General features: G+C 44.1%; 1 protein-coding gene across 5 annotated transcripts in view; it reads right to left on the reverse strand.

The window, feature by feature from the left end:
• LOC139383358 (protein quaking-A) overlaps positions 1-20,586 on the reverse strand; it is an 84,907-nt gene that overhangs the window by 55,007 nt on the left and 9,314 nt on the right. For all 5 annotated transcript variants that reach the window (XM_071127864.1, XM_071127869.1, XM_071127867.1 and 2 more), the window contains exon 2: positions 6,009-6,151. In XM_071127864.1, the coding sequence (XP_070983965.1) occupies positions 6,009-6,151 (143 nt within the window). The remainder of the gene's footprint in view (positions 1-6,008; positions 6,152-20,586) is intronic.

Genomic DNA, 20,586 nt, shown 5'->3' on the forward strand with positions numbered 1-20,586 from the left:
CTCCAGCCCACAGAATGATTTATGCTGAACGGGAGCGGTTTTCTATTGAGGCAGATCAATTGTGACACGTTTATAAAAAATACAAACATTTTAGACTACTTTTCACGACACGGCCACTTACTGTAAAGTCATTGGTGTTACCGGGAGGGGAGGGTAGGTGTCATCTCCACAAATAGGTTAGGAAAATCAAAACAGACCCTAACCATCCGCAACGCAATTTAAGTGTTTCATTTTTTCCATATGTAATCTTACATTTGGTGGCAGCGGTCTAAAAATCTTCAATGACTTCCAAAATGGGGGATAATAAGAAATCCTACCAAAAATATTACATGAACTGACTAACATGAAAGTGACAAAATAATCTGAGGAAACTGGGAGTAAATAAACACCTTCCACTTTCTAAACGGGTTAATAAGAGCCCACAGCGATTGTTTTTTTAAAGCACCGATTCATCAACACACACTGGGAAGTCATTTGAGACGCTCAATTGGAGTCATTTTGCTTCAAAATCCCCAGTAATAACCTGCAAATTAAGACTGGGAGAGGGGGTTCAAAACAGCTGTTACTGTGCCAACAGGTTCCGTTGCAGCTGCGGAGACTGAGGCCTAATACAATTATTTGTAAACCCACAACAGCCGTGGTAGACTACAGTAAAGTTAGGGACAGTCACGACAGACAGCACATTCTAGTGGTGGTGGGGAAGAGATGAGGCCTATTTGAATACAGAATAATAAAAACAGACCTCAAAACATCATAGAATTAAGTTGGTAGCACAGAAGAACATTACTGAATCTGAAGACGGCACAATGGACTAACAATCCGTCAACTAATGTTGGATGGAATCTAGCCTAGTCATTCAACTTTATGCACAGCCAAAGCATGCTTAGGCAACACAGCCAGAAGACCTATAGGTGGCCAACGGCTCCTTCAAAAAAAAGAACCCTTTCCAGTTTGACCCGTTTTCCAGACCAGTTGCGCAACAGCCTACGTCCAACAGGGTGTCCCATTTCATACACTCGGCAGGCAGCCTCAGGCAGGTGGGGGCTAGGCTTACCTCAGCCTAGAAAGACACCCACAATCCCTTACACTACACACAACCCATTGGGGATCTTCAGGGGTGTGGAAGGGAGACAAAAATGTGGTGAGTAAAGGAACAAGGGAGTGAAGTGACTCCATTTGGAGGTCAGAGGAAGAAATTAGGGTGAGGGTTTCCGCAGCCCATCCCAGGCTGCAAGGGAGCTAAACTGAATTTGATGGACAATCACTCCCCTCCGGTCACGACCTGCAGTCGCCTCCACGAGTGACGGGATGCCAGGCTTCGAAGGTGCCGTGCTGATGACATCAGCAAACATCTGTGTGCAAACACACACTCTAGAGAGCTCACACCTCAGCGTGCACATTCCATGCAAAGGGAATTATAACACTGTCGTCTTGGCAGGACAAGTTATTTCGGTGAAATTGACATGCTGCACTGCAGCAAGGGACCAAGACAATCTAATTACTTGGTATTGGGGCTGGAGTGTTCGAGAGGAAGAAAATGGCTGAGAGAAAGATGTAACGAGACAGATGAAGGGAGAGCGTGCATGAGGGAAGTGGCAGAAAGAAGGGATGGAAAGAGGGGAAGGGAAGGAGTGGCAGAGGACAAAAAGGGACAGAAGTGGAAACCGGGGAAGAGGATATGAAAATGGGGAAAGGGAAAAATAATTGGGGGGAGGGGGGAATAAGAAGATTGAGGAGAGGTAAGGATTATAAAGATAAATCTTCAGTGGCAGCTGTGTCATGCCAAGAGCTCAATATGTGGACTTGGAAAGCAGAACCATTGTCTTGGGAGCTCGGCGCACTCTACAAGTGCAAGCGTGCATCCCAAGTGGCACCCTATTCCCTCTACAGTGCACTACTTTTGACTAGAGCCTGATGGGCTCTGGTCAAAAGTAGTGCACTATGAAGGGAATGGGTTGCCATTTGAGACTCATGTAAGAGTATGCATCCTGCGGCAAATCACTCAAAATCGTGAGGAAGAAAATTCCACTCAGCTAATAATCATTACAGTAACCTCAGAACAGCGAAGGTCTGTTTTTATTATTCTGTACCTCAGAACAGCTGGGATGTCTGAATGCTGACCGATTGTTTAGACAGGAGTGGGATTGCTCGTCAGACCTAGGAAAAAGTAGGCCCCCATTTTCCAGGACCTCGCAGGCAACCCAGCTTGCCCCTCTTCTGTTTAGCTGCTAAGCTAAAAGCTAGACTAACATATACATCCAAACAATGAATATCTACTGACTGGGAAACTGCGGTGGTGGTCATAAAAAAAAATAGCTGGCTACACTCTTTAGGCTTCAGGATATTTTAATATTTCTGCTTTTGACGTCAGCGAGTGACTAAGGCCATGTGCTGTTCTGTTTACTACCATCGGTTTAGTTTTCCCCAGAAACACTCGAATAGAGACAGAGGGATGAACGGAACAAGAACGAGTGGTCGAGCAGTGCTCCTCAGACCACACGGTGACTCATCCTATTCACTAGGGAGAACTCAAATTAATTTAGCCCTGGCATTGCCGTGCTCGGACTAAGCGCAACTACGGCATACCTATAGCGCTGTGACACACAACCGATGGGTACACCATGTATGCAGGTACCGGTTAAACCTAAGGTGAACACACACACCGAACGCGTTAATGTATATATACAGTTGAAGTCGGAAGTCTACATACACCTTAGCCAAGTTAATTTAAACTCCGATGCACAAATCCTGACATCAAAGTAACAATTCCCTGTTTTAGGTCAGTTAGGATCACCATTATTTTAAGAAGGTGAAATGTCAATAGTAGAGAATTATTTCTGCTTTTATTTCTTTCATCACACATGCTTTTTCAGTTCAGCACACACATTTTCTATAGGATTGAGGTCAAGGGTTTGCGATGGCCACTCCAATACCTTGACTTTGTTGTCCTTAAGCCATTTTGCCACAACTTTGGAAGTATGCTTGGGATCCTTGTTAATTTGGAAGACCCATTTGCGACCAAGCTTTAACTTCCTTACTGATGTCTTGATTAGAGGTCGACCGATTATGGTTTTTCAACGTTGATACCGATTATTGGAGGACCAAAAAAAAGCTGATACCGATTAAAATCGGCCGATTGTTTATATTTTTTATTTGTAATAATGACAATTACAATCCTGAATGAACACTTATTTTAACTTATATATATATATATATAATATTGGTTTAAATAATGCAAAAACAAAGTGTTGGAAAAGAAAGTAATATGTGCCATGTAAGAAAGCTAACGTTTAAGTTCCTTGCTCAAAACATATGAAAGTTGTTGGTTCCTTTTAACACGAGATTTCAATATTCCAAGGTAAGAAGTTTTAGGTTGTAGTTAATATAGTATTTATAGGACTATTTCTCTCTATACCATTTGCATTTCATATACCTTTGACTACTGGATGTTCTCATAGGCACTACAGTATTGCCAGTGTAATAGTATAGCTTCCGTCCCCCTCCTCGCCCCTACCTGGGCTCGAACCAGGAACACATCGACAGCCACTCAAAGCATCATTACCCATCGCGCCACAAAAGCTGCGGCCCTTGCAGCACAAGGGGAATAATTACTCCAAATCTAAAAGCGAGTGACGTTTGAAACTGGATTAGCGCACACACAGCTAACTAGCTATCCATTTCACATTGGTTACACCAGCCAATAGGCTGATAGGCTTGAAGTCATAAACAGCGCTGTGCTGGCGAAGAGCTGCTGGCAAAACGCACAAAAGTGCTGTTTGAATGAATGATTACGGGCCTGCTGCTGCTCAGTCAGACTGCTCTATCAAATCAGACTTAATTATAACATAACACAGAAAAACGAGCCTTTGGTCATTAATATGATCGAATCCGGAAACTATCATTTCGAAAACAAAACGTTTATTATTTCAGTGAAATACGGAACTGTTCAGTATTTTATCTAACGGGTGGCATCCCTAAGTCTAAATATTCTTGTTACATTGCACAACCTTCAATGTACGTCATAATTACGTAAAATTCTGGCAAATTAGTTCGCAACGAGCCAGGCAGCCCAAACTGCTGCATATACCCTGACTCTGCGTGCAATGAACACAAGAGAAATGACAAATTCACCTGGTTAATATTGCCTGCTAAACTGGATTAGTAGTTATAACTAGTGATTATGATTGATTTGTTTTTTTTAAAGAAAAATTGCTAGCGAGCATTAAACTTAACTTGGCTTCTACTGCATTCACGTAACAGGCAGGCTACTCGTGGAGAGCATTGGACTAGTTAACTGTGCGGTTGCAAAATTGGAACCCCTGAGCTGACAAGGTAAAAATCTGTCGTTCTGCCCCTGAACAAGGCAGTTAACCCACAGTTCCTAGGCAGTCATTGAAAATAAGAATTTGTTCTTAAACTGACTTGCCTAGTTAAATAAGGTTAAAAAAAATTTAACAAAAGTTCTTAAAAACGTTTTAAATAATCTTTATGGAACATTTGTGTAACTGGGAGTCGTGTGAGAGAAAACATCCGAAAATCAAAAGGTCAGCGATTAATTTTACTGCATTTCTGATTTGTGACCAAGGTACTTTGATGCTAGGTGTTCATAATGTTTTGTCTAGTGATTGATAAACTTAAACGCTTGGATTGCTTTCGCTGTTAAGCATATTTTCAAGATCTGACACGACAGGCGGATTAACAAAATGTTAAGCTGTGTTTTGCTATATTGCACTTGTGATTTCATGAATATAAATATTTTTTGTAATATTATTTGAATGTGGTGCTATGCAATTCAGCAGTTGATGACAATTATCCCGCTAAAGGGATGGGTAGCGTCAAGAAGTTAAGACATTTGCGGACTGGTTGAAAAACAAGTTAATAACTCCAACATAAGTGTGTATGTAAACTTCTGACTTCAACTGTATATTTGGACAATGGCAAGACAGTATGTCACAGCGCCAGTTTTTCCTAGAAGAAGCCATTCAATTTAGGAGGATCGACTGATGGCTTTGGGAATCATATCTAGGGCTGTTGTGGGGCCTGGATTTTAGGCTGAGCCAGAGAGGTATGTAGGGACTGGTGGGACTAGCAGGAAGACTGGGTTGGAACAGTTTGGGGTGCGGGAAGAGTGGGTCCCTTTATCAGCTCTGTCAGGGGGAAAATGCATTTCACGCCTGGCTGGGCCTCTCCGCTGCCTGTCCCTCCCAATCCGTGCGACTGGGGGGGTGGGGAAGAAGAGAAATGTTGCTCTTAGAGAGGTGACACGGGCATCCTTTTGTGCCACCCAGTACGATTAGTACAGGCTGACCAGGGAAAGGTACGCACGCATACCCGCCCACATCTCATGACCCCACTTGTCAAACTCCTCACAGTCAGTGTACACACAAGCACACATCTGCGACATCTTCACCATGGCCCTCAACCCCCCCCCCCCATGACGTCTGCAGCTAGAGTAACGGTTCCAGTCTGCTCCTATCCAGACCGGTCTTTGCAGTGCCCTCTATCCAGCTATAACCATCCTCTCCACCCCATCCAGTCTCAATGCTGGACGCTGCCAGGGGGCTATTCAGGGCTCAGGTGGTAAGCCGTCAATTTTCAACTTCCCGTGTATTTTTAGAAAGGTAGTCTAACATCACGCCCCCCTCCTCCTGACCCACTCCTCTCCCTTCTTTCTCTGCCCATTTGGGTAACTAACTCTAAACAGCTGGGAGTGTGCTTTTCCTTTTGGAGGCAGCCTTTAATGATACCGCAACATCAAACAGGCTACTAGTGGAGCGAAAATGTGGCATTCGAGTAGTTCAACACTATGAGGCAAAGTAGCATTCAATGGTATTCTGTGTAACGAAGGATAGTAGGGAGTCATAGTTGGAAGAATAGGGACAAGACTCCTTTGTCCTTCAGTGTAGTCACCGATGGGGCTAAATCCAAAATTGCACGTGTACAAGTAGCCTGTGTGATCACGTAGTGTTTAAGTGTGCATGCAGATATATATTAGTGTCATCACTTACGTCAGGGTAGTCTTTTACAGGCACAAAGAGCTTCTCCTGCAGGTGAATGATCGGTCCCAGGGCCTCAGGTAAATCCAGAGGGTGTTTCTCTACCAGGCCGTTCGCGGTGTCACTGTACATTTCTTTCCTCACTCTGTTGATCTCTGAAAGACAAAAGCAACATGCAGTTTGAGGATTGCACGCAGGACAAAACTAAAGCTATAGAAAATAGTTGTCAAGACAATAGTCAACGAGTCGGTCCAGAGCGGCGTGACATGGGAAAGTTACCATCAGAACTCGTTTTCATTTTCCACTGCACAACATTTGGAAATGTTTCACTACAGTGTACACTATTGAGTACGACCCATTGCTGTGTGTGTTCGACCAAACCATTGAGGACTTGTTAGATGAGGTCTAGGGAGTTGTGGCGTGTGAGGGGTTAAAGCTAGCTCAGACAGCATGCTGGTGGTACATCTAGTGAAATATTGAGTTTGAGGGGGCAGCAGAGAACGGGGAATAGGAGAGAGCCAATCGGTCAAGGGGAGATGTGCCTTCAGTTTAGATCAGCCTGTCCAGTAAAACAAATGGACCAAAGGCAGGGACCAACCCACAGCGAGACAATTCCAGTCACACATACACTATTACTGCCTACATAGTGCAAATACAGCCTCAGAAATACTAGAATCCCATATACACCAAGTCACACACACAGCTAAGACATGCAGTCTGTCTCCCCAGGGGGGTGTTGAGACATGGGATTCATTTATGATGTTCAGTTGGGCCAGATAAGGAAGGACTGGGCTGCACGGTGTTCTGTAGCTTAACTACAGGGTGGACAACCATTGGTCACGCTGCATCCCACATCCCTGACCACACGGCCCCTTAAACCATGACAGTGTATTCCGCAACCACCAGTTGATGTTCACAAACCATCCCTCAACCAAAGTGCCTGTTATGTTCGAGCCTGGTCCTGACAAATTAGATAGGCCCATGTCCTCTTTCCGATTTAGGCACACCCCCCCCCCCCATTATGGACCACACAGCATTTCAGTAAATGTTTAGCTTTCATGGAATGCCTAATTCAATTAAGGTAAAATCCCAAAGCGCACCTTTGTAGGAGGTTTATCCAAACTGTGGTTCGGAAAGAGTTTATTTTAGACTAATGGAGGTGGGGGGAGACGTGACGCCAATGGGAGATCTCAACAACGACCGAGGCGGAGGAAACAGAGGCCATCTGAGGGAGAGTGGTAGAAAGAAACCTGACGTGGGCCTCAAAGGGCCACCCTTCAATTAAAACGTCTGCATCATAGACATCAATACCAGATCCCGAATGACAGGGGAGGGAAATCACCTCTACAGCCAAAGTAACCCTGAGTGCTAACACCAAATGCCACAGTCCCTCAAGTGCTGTAGCACCACCCAGAGCAGCAGGGCTTGTGAAGAGAGGGTGTTATAAAACACACGTATAGGACCTGAAAACCCCCCCAAAAACGAGGTGGCTATTGAAAGGGATTTCCTGACCATAGACAAAGGCACATCTGGCAAGCAGCTCAGGAGAATCTCAGATCTGTTTGATCCATACCTTCAAGGGTTACAGAGCAGACCACTGAGATGACACAAGTCCTCCCCATTAGGGTGACATCTATTCAGCTGTCGAGCTATGAATTAAGTGGGATGGGTAGTGCAGACAATATCGCTAAGTAGCTAGGTCCTTCCCTGGATAAAGGACTGAAAGCTTCTTAGGCCAGACCAAATCAATTAATAGTTCAACGTTGATGTTTTTTTTGGGCCAGGACTTAGTTGAACTATGCAATTCTCACAGATCTGTTTGAGTAGAAAAGGGTGTATGTGGTTTAGTGGAAAGTATTGGGCTCAAATAGATAGAAAACTACCGAAACAGGGAGGGACAGGAATTTGTCCAATAAGAAAAGGTACATTTTTCTTTTCCGTTGTGAAACGTTTGGCTACGATGTGACCTAATAAATTTGGCCCGGCTGGGACCATGGGGATGACTTTGGTTGGCTATTGCAGCCGTATGGTCACAGGACTTGGTGATGAAATGCTAAAAAGGTAAGCTATGGAGAGGCGGTTCATACTGCCTAGATAGGTTGTTTGTGTGTGTGTGTGTGTGGACTCAAGCCTCCCAGGGTGGGATTCGTAGGAGGGCCAGGCACTGGGGTTCATCAAGTTTGAAAGGCTTAGAAATGGGCAACACAGCCAACAACTCAACAGTAACGTTCCTCCCTCTACACTGACAAGCACGGTCTCTTTACAAAAGGCTCCCCCCGGCCTAATTTTATTTCCTGCTGCTAAAATGTCACATTAACATAGAGGCCGGGCAATCAGCTTGAGAAGCACAACACTTGACATCTAATTTCAACAGCATCGAAATCCTCGCACCAAGTCTTTTCCCAACCGCTGGGCTAACCTAAAAATGACCCTGCCTGGGCACTTGCGATGAAATAATTTGTGTTTGTCCACCCTGGCGACGTGTGGCTAGTCAAAAGCAGGTAGAGACTAAGGATCATTCAATCCAAAATGGAGAAAGAACAGCTGGATAACTTGGGCAGTAACAGAGAGTAGAACTGAAGGAGAACTGACAGCAATTCAGGTGATGCAACTTTATCCAGTGCTGTTTGAAGCACACACAGCCATCTGAAACTACTTTGATGTTAGCATAGAAGTTCTAGGAGACCATGGATGAATGGAGAGGAAAAGGTATGGCGGTCCATGCATCAGGTCTGTGTGCGTGTGTAAGGTTAAATGAGGTAGTAATAGATCCCCCTGGCCTCCCTTCACCCACCCCACTCAGCTTAGTTTGTGTTTCAAAGTGCCAGAGTCAGCATTCGGTCTACTGCACACACCGAATCGCCAGGTCTGCCTATTGCGTTAACAGAGAATTGAACTCTGCTCTTGACTCCCGATATTTAAAATAAATAATTGTCAGGAGGACAGTCAGTGTGAGACGGAGAGAGATCACCTGCACTGTGCTGAAAGGCAGAACAGACACAGCATTTGACTTGACACTTCACCCCTTCCAAAACACCCTTGGCTCAGAACAGTCTCATCTCTTTCCTACCTTCTAGTTCCTGCACTTATCTTTTCTTATTTACAATGACTGCCTACCCCGGCCAATACTGGGCCAATTGTGCACCACCCTATGGGACTCCCAATCACAGCCGGATGTGATGCAGCTTGGATTCGAACCAGGGACTGCGGTGACGCACGCCTCTTGCACCGAGGTGGTGCCTTAGACCGCTACGCCACTCCAGAGCCCAGTTGGTGTCAAGAAAATGTCAGTCCGAGTCTTAGCACAGGCAGCCCTCTATGAACTACAATACAAATAAAGTTGGATTTCTACTGTTATAGGGAAGGAAAACAGTTTGAGAACTCTGCCTAAACGCAGTTCAACAGCATTAGGATAGCGCTATTTAGAATGAGAGCATACAGACAATTAGGCTTGGGCGGTATCCAGATTGTCACAACGACTTTGGGCTATTCTGCAATACCAGCACTGAACACAAAGGGGACTGTTTCAAAACCCCACTGATGCTCTGTAATCCGACGGTTTGCAATGCTAACATGTATAACTACATTGAGAATGCTAACGAGCACATTGTGAACATCTTGTAGTTGGGCCTAAACTATAGAAGGGGGAAGAAAAAAAACTGAAGTTTGCTGCATGCACAAAACAAATAGTCAGCACGGCTCTTGAGCCAGGAGGGGATTACCAACCGAATGCATGATTTTGGAAAGACACTAACTAGCTACTAAATTAGCAAACCAAATACCAAACGTCAGAGCATTTAGCACATTGTAGACAATTAACTTAGATTTCTTATAACTGGCAAATATTTAGTTGTGAATTTCATACTGTAATTATCACCTGGAGCATGCTGCACAACAGTGAGTGACTCAAGAAAACCACATGACTGGGATGACCATAAGCTACAAAATAATGTGACTGCTGAAATGAACGCAATGTTCTTTATCTAAGACAAATGAGTTGACTACAGGTATTTACTTAAGTAGCTACAAATATTTAAACTTAAAGAAATAGTTAACTTCTTGGATATAGGAGGCGCTATTTAAATTTTGGGATGAAAAACGTTAGTTTTAAACAAGATATTTTGTCACGAAAAGATGCTCGACTATGCATATAATTGACAGCTTTGGAAAGAAAACACTGACATTTCCAAAACTGCAAAGATATTGTCTGCGAGTGCCACAGAACTGATGTTACAGGCAAAACCCAGATAAAAATCCAATCAGGAAGTGCCGCATTTTTTTAAACTGCCTCATGCCAATGACTCCTTATATGGCTGTGAAGGAGCTAGGAGTCAGCTTTCCACGTTTTCCCCAAGGTGTCTACAGCATTGTGACGTCTTTAGGCATTTCCATTGGAGAATGGCTATAAGAGACCATATAGGGCGAGTGGACGCATGGTGTCTCCCGGAGAAAACCTTGCGTAAAATACTGAGGTAGCCATTTTTCCAATCGTTTCTTATGAGAAACCAACTGCCTCCACGGATATATTATCGAATACATATGTTAAAAACACCTTGAGGATGGATCCTAAACAACGTTTGCCGTGTTTGTCGATATTATGGAGCAAATTTAGAAAAAAGTTTGGCGTTATAGTTTAAGTATTTTCTGTCGATTTCTCAGCCAAGCAGGATGAACAGATGTTTTTCGCCTACAAAAATATTATTTTTGGAAAAAAGGAACATTTGCTATCTAACTGGGAGTCTCCTGAGTGAAAGCATCTGAAGTTCTTCAAAGGTAAATGATTTAATTTGGTTGCTTTTCTTATTTTGTGAAAATGTTGCCTGCTGCCAGCACAGCCTAGCATAGCATTATGCCATGATAAACTTACACAAATGCTTGTCTAGCGTTGGCTGTAACACATATTTTGAAAATCTGAGAGGACAGTGTTGTTAACAAAAGGCTAAGCTTGTGTTTCAATATATTTATTTCATTTGCGATTTTCATGAATAGGAAACGTTGCGTTATAGTAATGCGATTGAGGCTAGACCGTCTAGAAACAGGCCTAAATCAAGTCCTTGGTCTGGCTGCCTTCCTTCAAATCCCTCTTCTGTAACATTGAGGCATAGAAATAGCCTACATAACAGAGTAAGTACTGTATCCATCTCTATGAATGGATTCAGCTAGATCAGGTATTCCAAACTGGGGTACACAACACTGTCGGGGTACACCAAACAAATAATTCACATTTTTAAACAGTCCATTTATATTTTCCAACGGGGCTATACATTTGGGTGAGTCCCCCCGTCTGACAAGCCTCGTTTCACTGGCAAAAATACAATTAAACCATTAGTGGTCAGCGAAATAACAATGTCAAATACAGGTAGCCTGGTCAAATAATTAACATCCAATCACATTAACCGTTAATCTCTCATGGGAATTCCACTAACAGTCCGTATGTAGCTACTGCTCATGTTGACATCTGTACTGATTGCACAAAAGCCATGACAGGGAGACATAGTGGAGTGGTAATGCGCATACAAACAGTTGCTCCCGACGCCACTTGGGTACACTGCAGCACCCACCAAGAGGCTCTTGCTGCCAAGGGAATGCTGACAGCTTGAAAGACGTTTTGGACACTACAGTGAAAATGGTTAATGTTGTCAATGCAATGTATTTTCTGCACTATGCAATGATATGGGCAGTAACCATGTAATGCTTTCACAACATACAGAAGTGCACTGTTAACAAGGGGCAAATAAGTTTTTTTGAGAGCTTAAAGTTGTTTTTACTTACCATCATTTTTTACTTGTCTGACCTCTTGCATGAGGAGTTTCTCACGACTGGCCTATCTGGGTGATGTTTTTTCTCCCCTGAATGATCTGAATCTAGGATTACAGGGACTCTGCAACTATATACAATGTGCAGGACAAAATTGAGGCTATGTGGAGCTCTTCTGTCTGTATTAACAAGGACAACAGGTCTTTCCGTCATTATATGATTTTGTGTGCAAATTAACTCAAGCTTACGGACAATGTCAAATGTGATTTAGCGAAGCACCGGAGTGAGTTGGGTGCGCCATTACACAGGTACTTTCCCGAAACAGATGACAAACTGGATTTGTTATCCCTTTCATGCCCTGCCTCCAGTCCACTTACCGATATCTGAACAAGAGAGCCTCATCGAAATTGCAACAAGCGGTTCTGTGAAAATTGAATTTAAAATCAGAAGCCACTGACAGATTTCTGAGTATCCTGGCTTGGCAAATCGCGCTGTTAAGACACTGATGCCCTTTGCAACCACGTACCTATGTGAGAGTGGACTGCCCTCACTAGCATGAAAACTAAATACAGGCACAGACTGTGTGGAAAATAATTTAAGACGGAGACTCTCCAATAGAAAATTGCAGAGTTGTGCATCCTTTCAAACACACCCTTCTCATTAACTTCTTGCCCCTACTTGAGACGCATATGTCCCAAGTAGGCACCTGGAAATGCAAATGCGCTACGCTAAATGCTAAATGTACTCGTTAAAACTCAAACCTTGATCAAAATTCACAAGCAGGGTATTAAATTAAAGCTACACTCGTTGTGAACCTAGCCAGCAAGTCAGATTTTTAAAATGCTTTTCGGCGAAAGCATCAGAAGCTATTATCTGATAGCATGCACCTCCCAAAATGCCAGCTCGACACGTAAACAACAGATTTTGCGATAGACGGCGCTACCCAAAACGCAGAAATAAAATATAAAACATTCATTACCTTAGACGAGCTTCTTTCTTGGCACTCCTATATGCCCCATAAACATCACTATTGGGTCTTTTTTTCGTTTAAATCGGTCCATATATACCCAAAATAGCTTTGTATAGAAGTTGTGTCATTCAGAAAAATTCATCGTTTTTAAACGCTGCGTAATTTTTTAAAATTAAAAAAGTCGACGATAAACTTTCACAAAACACTTCGAAATCCTTTTGTAATCCAACTTTAGGTATTAGTAAACGTTTATAATCTATCTAAATGATTACAGGGCGATGTCTCTTCAATAGGTCCTCACTTCAAAAACAATGCAATCTGATCTCTCCCTAAACTGCTTCCGGGTGAAGACTGGAAAACTTGGGGTCAGACAGATGGATTTTCCAACAATTAATTCGATTGAAAATTAGTACAATGGCGCCATCGTGCGGAATTTGTAGACGGTGCAGGCAAATTCCCATTAAATTCTGTTCTCCTTTAACAACTGGTGGAAGTGACTTATGGAAATTATTTTTTGCTTTCAGAGAGCAGTTTTTCTTGCGTTTTTCAATGAAACACACGCTCTGTTATAGTCACAGCCGTGATTTAACCAGTTTTATAAACTTCAGAGTGTTTTCTATCCACACATACTAATCATATGCATATACTATATTCCTGGCATGAGTAGCAGGACGCTGAAAAGTTGCGCGATTTTTAACAGAATTTTCAAAAAAGGAGGGGGTAGGATGAAGAGGTTAACCTGAGGTGAATTATTCACAATTTTCAATTAACAAATACATTTTTATGTAAGATGGCTAAATAAAGAGCTAAATTGATTTTCACTTGTCCTATAAGAGGACTAGGGCACTCCTCCAAAATCCCCATCCCAGTGACTCAGAGCTGATGCTTTTTTCCCTATGCCGTCTTTGGATCCTAGCAGGCCAATTCCTCAAGTCAACCAGAGCTAAAATCAGCAGTAAGAGATCAAATTCTCACCCACATGGCTGTACACCCCTGGGGTGTAGGCCCTGGAAAGGTAGGCTGTTACTAAAGGGATCTGATGGCGTGAGAGCGTGCATTTCTGCACACAGAGCAGACCGCGGTGACGTGTTCATCTACTCGGTGTAAACAATCAAGTCATAGTAGTCAAGTTCTAGGGTAGGCGAGACGATTCAGGCATGGAAAGGAGAAGAGATGGAAGGAACATTTGGTAGAGATGCAAAGATGACATAGGGCTGCAGTCAAACATGATTTTACAGTCAACTGCGAAGAGTCATGGGTCTCCAATTGCCCTAGAAAGGAACCAGTGGAAACAGCAGAGGGGAATAATCTAATCAGGTTTAAGGGCAGAGAGCAGCAATCTAAACAAGATCCATGAGGTCTGGGACAATGGATCATTAGTAAGTCTAAAAATAAAGAGTTCCGTAGAGACATTAACTGCTTCGTCCTCGTCCTGCTGCAGCTCTCTGGAAGAGGCCGTCCTCTTGACAACCCTGAGCCCTTACGTCAGGGAATAAAAACTGTGTCCAGCACACCACATAACAGGAGAAAGGATAAGAAAGAACTGGGACAGGCAAAAGCCAAGCCAAATCCAGGTAGGGATTCAGTCCGCCATAATGCTGTTCTCCATCCCATGACGTCAGATGAGGAAAGGGTAAGAAGGACGGCCGCTTAAAAATAATTTTTAAAAAATACACCCCCGCGGTGGAGAAGAGCATTTGCAAAGGTACACGTTTATCCACTTTGTAGCAGCGCACTTTAGCTATCACAAAGCTCATGAGCGAACATATATTTGGGCTTAATGCATTCCCTTCCAGTCCCAGACGATTTTATCCAAAGCGACACTCCACTTCAACAGTTAAGGCTTTGCGGCAGAAGGTATGAAAAAAGGTGACCAAAAATCTAATATGCGGGCGATTGAGCCATGAAAACATTCATTTCTGCTCTTAAGAGGACAAACAGCAGTCTCGTCAATTAAAACACTTGAGTTTCAGCGTTAGCTTCTCTATAATCTGAGTTAGCGGCCAAGACGTGCATTGACCAGTGAGATGATGATGACTGTGGCAAATCCTAGGCAGGCCTCAATATTCTCAGGGGCCGATGTAATTGCTGGGCCAAAACAAAATGAAAGCACTAAACTGCCATTGAAAGGAATGACACTGCGGTTTCCCAGGCGAACCAGTGAACGATTTATGTTTGCAGGACTCTGCTAAGCAGTCGGAGTAAAAACCTCTGGCAGTTCTTTGAGCAGATATGCTACTCAATAAACGACTGGAGTAACAAGGCCTCTCAATCCTCCATCTCTCCACTGAGCCTGATGTGAGCCAAGATAGGAAATACAACAGCACAAATTTGGTTTGGTCGTTCGATGCTTCACAGTACTTCCCAAACACAGTTCGCTGCATAAATTGGGTAGGGACAAAGTGTAAGGCTGCATGGTGTAGAGAACACATTTCTGAAAAGGATATCAAAATGACCGCTACATGCACTGTGCAGGTCCTTTGTGGATAATTTCCACAACAATAAAATATATTTTTTTAAAGGGGTGAATCGCCTCAGCGCAGAAACAGCACAAATAGACCCTTTACCAGTATCAAGCCAAACTTGACTATTTGAGCTGCTTATAGCTTTCTGGTTGAGGGGAATTATTTTAAAATCCCTTCCTCTGATCGCTACAAACTTCTTCCCTGCCTGCTAGTTGAAGCATTCCAGCAGTTAGCCAAGAATTGGATAGATTCAGTGTGTTGGTGTTCTGACGGAAGCCAACATTTGTCAGCGAAAGAGACAATAATAGCAGTGCTTCTGAGGTTGCCGGCGCTAGCAGCCGAAAATCTGACAAACGTGGCTTAATGTGCCTCTTGGCAGCGGGTTGCGGCAGCATGATGACTCCAATAGGATGTGTCATAGCTGGTCAGCGTGTCAATTAGACAATGAAAACAGACATTCACACAGGAGGAACAGTCATGCATTTGGGTCCCACAGCTTTGGCGAATCTCTGGGTCCGTGTACTGTGCCACAGACCAAAGCAGGCTGCTGTAGTCATCATTTCCTATACTGTTGGCAAGAAAAGAACAGGCAGTGAAATGGAAATTCGGCATGGCTGTGGAAGTCTGACTGGACAGCCAGTGAGTAGAAGGTAGGCGTATAGGCCTGACTCAACTGACTAATGCAGAACTGAAGTGCTAATTTGGCAATATTGCTAGCCAACATCTCAGCCAATGGTTGTCGCAAGGGAGGAGCCCCCCCCCCCCCCGAGCAAAAAAGTGAAACCTGAACATTTGCGAGCATTCCCAAAGATCTGATCAGATCTGAAAACGAAGAGACCTCGGGATCTCTGCAGAGCTATTAAGCCCTGCTACTAAAATTAGAACAGGGGATCACCACATGTGGAACTGCTTTATGGTCTGGGTGCGAACGGGGGTACGGTATCAGCTCAATGAGGCATGGGAGTGCTTGTTCGCTGCACAGGGAGAGGTCTGTTGTTGGAGGACAGCGCACTCACGAGGGCCTGGCCAATGCAGAGCCATAATGGCTTCCCTCTTAATGGCCGCCGCGGGGCTCTCAGTACTCTACACGTGGAGGTACATTAGGAAGACACCCCCAGGGTGCTCACTAGCCATGTTGCCCTTAGCACCACAAGCCGGCGACACAGGGTAACGGAAAATACACAAACTCACGCTGCTCTTAACACCATTGGATCCCTCCCATTGGCAGCCACATGCCAACATTCATGTAGCATAACAGTAATGTAAGGATAAAAGGGTAGTGCTTGATGCCAATGGTCCACTCAGCAAATCCTGCAAATGATCACCAAATAGTAATTCTAATGCACCCAAATGCAACCACCAGTTTAAAAAACCAAAATAAAGATAAACATTATTGCTGCTTTTCTACCATCACAAAAAGGGATGGGATATGTAGTGTTAAATTGGAAAGTGCTTTAAAATGTTTCCATCCATCTTTGGGGATACTTCTTGGAAAGAGGATTGGGGCCCTGGGGGGAAAAAGAAACTCCCAAACTATGCCTAAATTTGGCTGCTGTGTTTTAAGAGGGAAACTCCACCCTTCAGCAGCATTACAAAAGAGCCAACAGACCACTCTGTAGAGACAAACTGGTAAGATTGTCTCTCTGCGGACTTAGTGGGGTATTAATCTCACACCCTTTTATTCTCCCTTTTCAAGGGAGCTCATTTCAAACTTCACATACCACGGAATGTGAGCAAATAAAAAATAAATACACGTGCTGTGTGCTCGACTCTCCAGACTCACCCCCTGTTTATGTTAACCCACTTCCTCATCGTGATGGCTGATCCAGCAGGAGAAGCAAGCACCACCCACCTTCAGTCTGGCCCTTAGGCCCTCACCCACACTGCTTTAGAGAATACAAGCCATCTGCTAAGCATTCTAGGATGTGAGTTAACAGGGGGGAATAACAGGAAAGGACTGGGATGTTGGGCTGATTGTGTGTCTGTTGAGGGGAACAGAGGCAGACAGAGGCCATGGCCACATGTTTCCACTGGAAGGCCTGTAACGATCGCCAGAGGAAGCATTTCCTTTCGGTGCTTGCCAGGGCAGAGTAGCAGGCTGAAAACAAACACACAGAACAAGGAAGACAGCAGCCACACCACAATGACAGGAAGTGTCCAGCTGTCAGAAGAGGAAGGAATGTGTTAAGAAAAGATAACTGTCCTGCTTCCTCCGAGCCTGAAGCGCCCTCATAACATCCTACGGGGGGGTTTATGCCATCCTGCCACTCAGATGGCTAATTATTCCTGTACCCCCCAAAAATATTACACAAAACCTCCCCATAACCCATCCTTCATATTACCCTAGAGTGAAGGATGCTTGCACCTTGCAGTCTTACAAACCTTCAAAGGCAGCACTATAGGAAAAAAAATGAAGTCACTCAGAGGTCAGAGCAGGGCACCTATTGTCACTGTCTCGATGGGGCTTTCCCCCTGCCATAGAGGCGGGCAAAAGCAATCTGTGCCTTTCCCATTGGATGTCGTTAGTCGAACGGTCATTAAGGCGGCCTTGTGACTTACTGTTATGGTGAAGGGGAGAGGAGCAGAGGGCTCTCTCCATCACATCCATTGGTGGGAAGGGTAAGAGACAATGACGCACAACAGCATTTCTTTGGCTTCAATTAGCAGGGATAGAGGTCATGCTATGACAGGGAGCGTTTACACCAGGGCCGGAGAGAAACAGACTAAATGCTGGTAGTGACATAATGGCCGCCATGTGATATGTGATGATGCCTTGGGGCATGGAGCGGCTAGACAACAACTTCACATAGAATAACATGCTGCGTGCAAGGTGGTAACATCACTGTGCAGCTCTGGTTGAACCTGCCAAAACTTGTGGCTCAACAGTGGCTGTATATGAACAGGCTGTGATGATGGTGGATTGTGGGAAGGAAAACCAGCCTCAGATCTTTGCCTGGTCATCCCCTAGTAAGCATAACTACCAGTTCGTGTTGACGCTGAAACAAGGCGCTCATCAGGTTTTGGAAGGGGGGGTGCAGAAGTGGGTCAGGATATCATAGCATCAAGCAAACAATTTCCGCCCTGATCGGTCAGCAGTGAGTCAGGAAAGCCATCAGAGTCCCTGGGCATGCTTAAGGGTTTAGGCATTGATTGTTTTCAGAGTGCTGGCTGTCTGATGAGGATTGGAGGGATGAGAGAGGAGCAGGGCAGTCTGGTTAGTCTAGAGAAACCCAGAGCAGGGGAGGCTGGTTTGAAGAATGGGTGACCCAGGGCTAATGCAAATAGACAGGCCCCGTAACAGGCCTTTAATGTCAGCACTGGTCTTCAGATGAGAGGAAATGTACCCCTCAGGCAGAATTACTGCCATGCAAGAGACAGGAGAAAACAGAGGGGGAGAGAGAGAGTACTAGGAGGAAATAGCAAGCAGCCATAGAATGTGCCAGACTTCGACAGAGCGGAGAAGGTAGGCTGGCAAGTTATTGTGTTACGGACTTCTCACCACACCGATGTAAAACGGATTAGGACAGCATCAAGGACATGGGAGTCATTCACAATTCCCATGGAAAACTAGACACTGGTCTGAGCATTTGTAAATGCTGATCACACTGCACGAGTTGTGCACATTTATTTTGCAGCGCACACAAATGTTATCCAATCATTTCATCCAAACCTGTCGCGCACGTCAACGGGCGTATCCTTGGCCAGGCACTAACCTAAAAGTTAGTTCTATTTGACGCTCTCTGCAAGTCCCTCCTCCTCATTGGTTTTTAGGAGTAGATACCCGTGTGGGTGATTGAAAGATGAACCGAGGTCCACACTCCAGTCCAGTTAGTGACAGTAACGCACCTTAAAGTTAGTTGCCAACCGTCATATAAAGTCCACAGAAGGCGGCTGGAGGAGAGATTACTGGAAACTAACTAGGTTTCCTTTTAAAATCAGTGGATTAATTGTCAGTAAAGAAAATTGTGCGACTCAATTCTAGAAAGATTTAGAAATTTAAAAACGTATGCATTTCTGGTAAAATAACTTAATGTCTATATCCCAGAACAAATTATATAACAGCAAGCTAGCTAACTAAATGTCTGTGAATGTTTGTTTTGACCCGTCCCCAAATTAATAGTTGGTTCAGAGTTCATTTTGACATTTCAACCTGCGTGTCATTATCACATCTGGTGTGGATGGACAAAAATCAACATGCACATGGCCAGTGTAGTCAGCATGTTAGTGTTTTGCACAATAAGAAATCAGTGTATGATACATTCATGTTATGCCTCTTTTGAGAGAAAAAAAAAGTGCATAATTTACCAAATCACAAAACGATGCAATACTCATTCTAGCAGAGGCATGTGGTGAGGAGGAGGAAAAAAGAACCAGAGCCTCTCATCGAGTGTGTCAGATGGTCAATACAAATTTAAGGAAAAGGGTTGAGGAAATGCTCACGCCACCGACAGTTTGAGCCAGTGTCAAGCGCAATCCGTGAACTTCCGAGAGGAGAAAATTAAGGTGGAAGGGGGAAAAAAATAACATTAAAAAAAGTCTACCAGGCGAGCTAGAGAAATGGGGAGCAGTCCATCGCTGCAGATTAGGGCCCCGAGACGATACCTCACCTGAATGTGACAGACCAGCCAGTGCCTCTGCATCGATTCAGGCGCCCAGAGGATACGGACTCTGGCCTGCTGCACACAGCAAGAGCATCGTATACAGATATCCCATTATAGTAATCTTATCTAACACATTCTCCCCTCCTCCCTAGTAATCTTTATGAAGGGCCACTGCTTTTATCGGCCCCTACTTAGAGTGGACAACGGTTGTAGTGGGTACTAGCACGGTAGTACCATTGGTGACAGTGGGTTGTTGGCCCTACAACACAAGGGATCATTGTGTGGAACTGAGGGGGATGGAGGGCAACTGACCTTCCCCTCAGCCTGGGAGAAGACCTCATTCAGAAGCACATATGCATTCTCTTTATCGCCCACACCCTCTCGGCCTTGCTCCCCTTTCCATTCAGTGCACACAATCAATCAATTCTCTGTGCCTAGAAAACACACTAACCCTTTCATTAGGGCCACAATGATTTCCCATTATTTTCCCCCTGGGAATGTTGTTTATGCTTTCATTTTGTGTAATGGTGTTAAATAAGCTTTTGTTTCCCCAATTAAAACCAAAAAAAAAAAAAAAAAAAAAAAGCACAGAAACAGCCATTGTGTTTGCTTCTAATCTAGTCAAATCTCAAACTGATAAATCAGGCTAATCCTTCAGCAAAACAAACTAGCAGCAAAATATCAGAACAAATACTTATAGAAAAAGAGCCATCATTCAACCTGCCCATATGCAATTCTATAATTTCATACAGGCGCTCACGGCCCTACTGTAGTTGTCAGTCGGCAACATTGAGAGC

The sequence above is a fragment of the Oncorhynchus clarkii genome, chromosome 25 (assembly GCF_045791955.1).
Source record: "Oncorhynchus clarkii lewisi isolate Uvic-CL-2024 chromosome 25, UVic_Ocla_1.0, whole genome shotgun sequence".
NCBI lineage: Eukaryota > Metazoa > Chordata > Actinopteri > Salmoniformes > Salmonidae > Oncorhynchus > Oncorhynchus clarkii.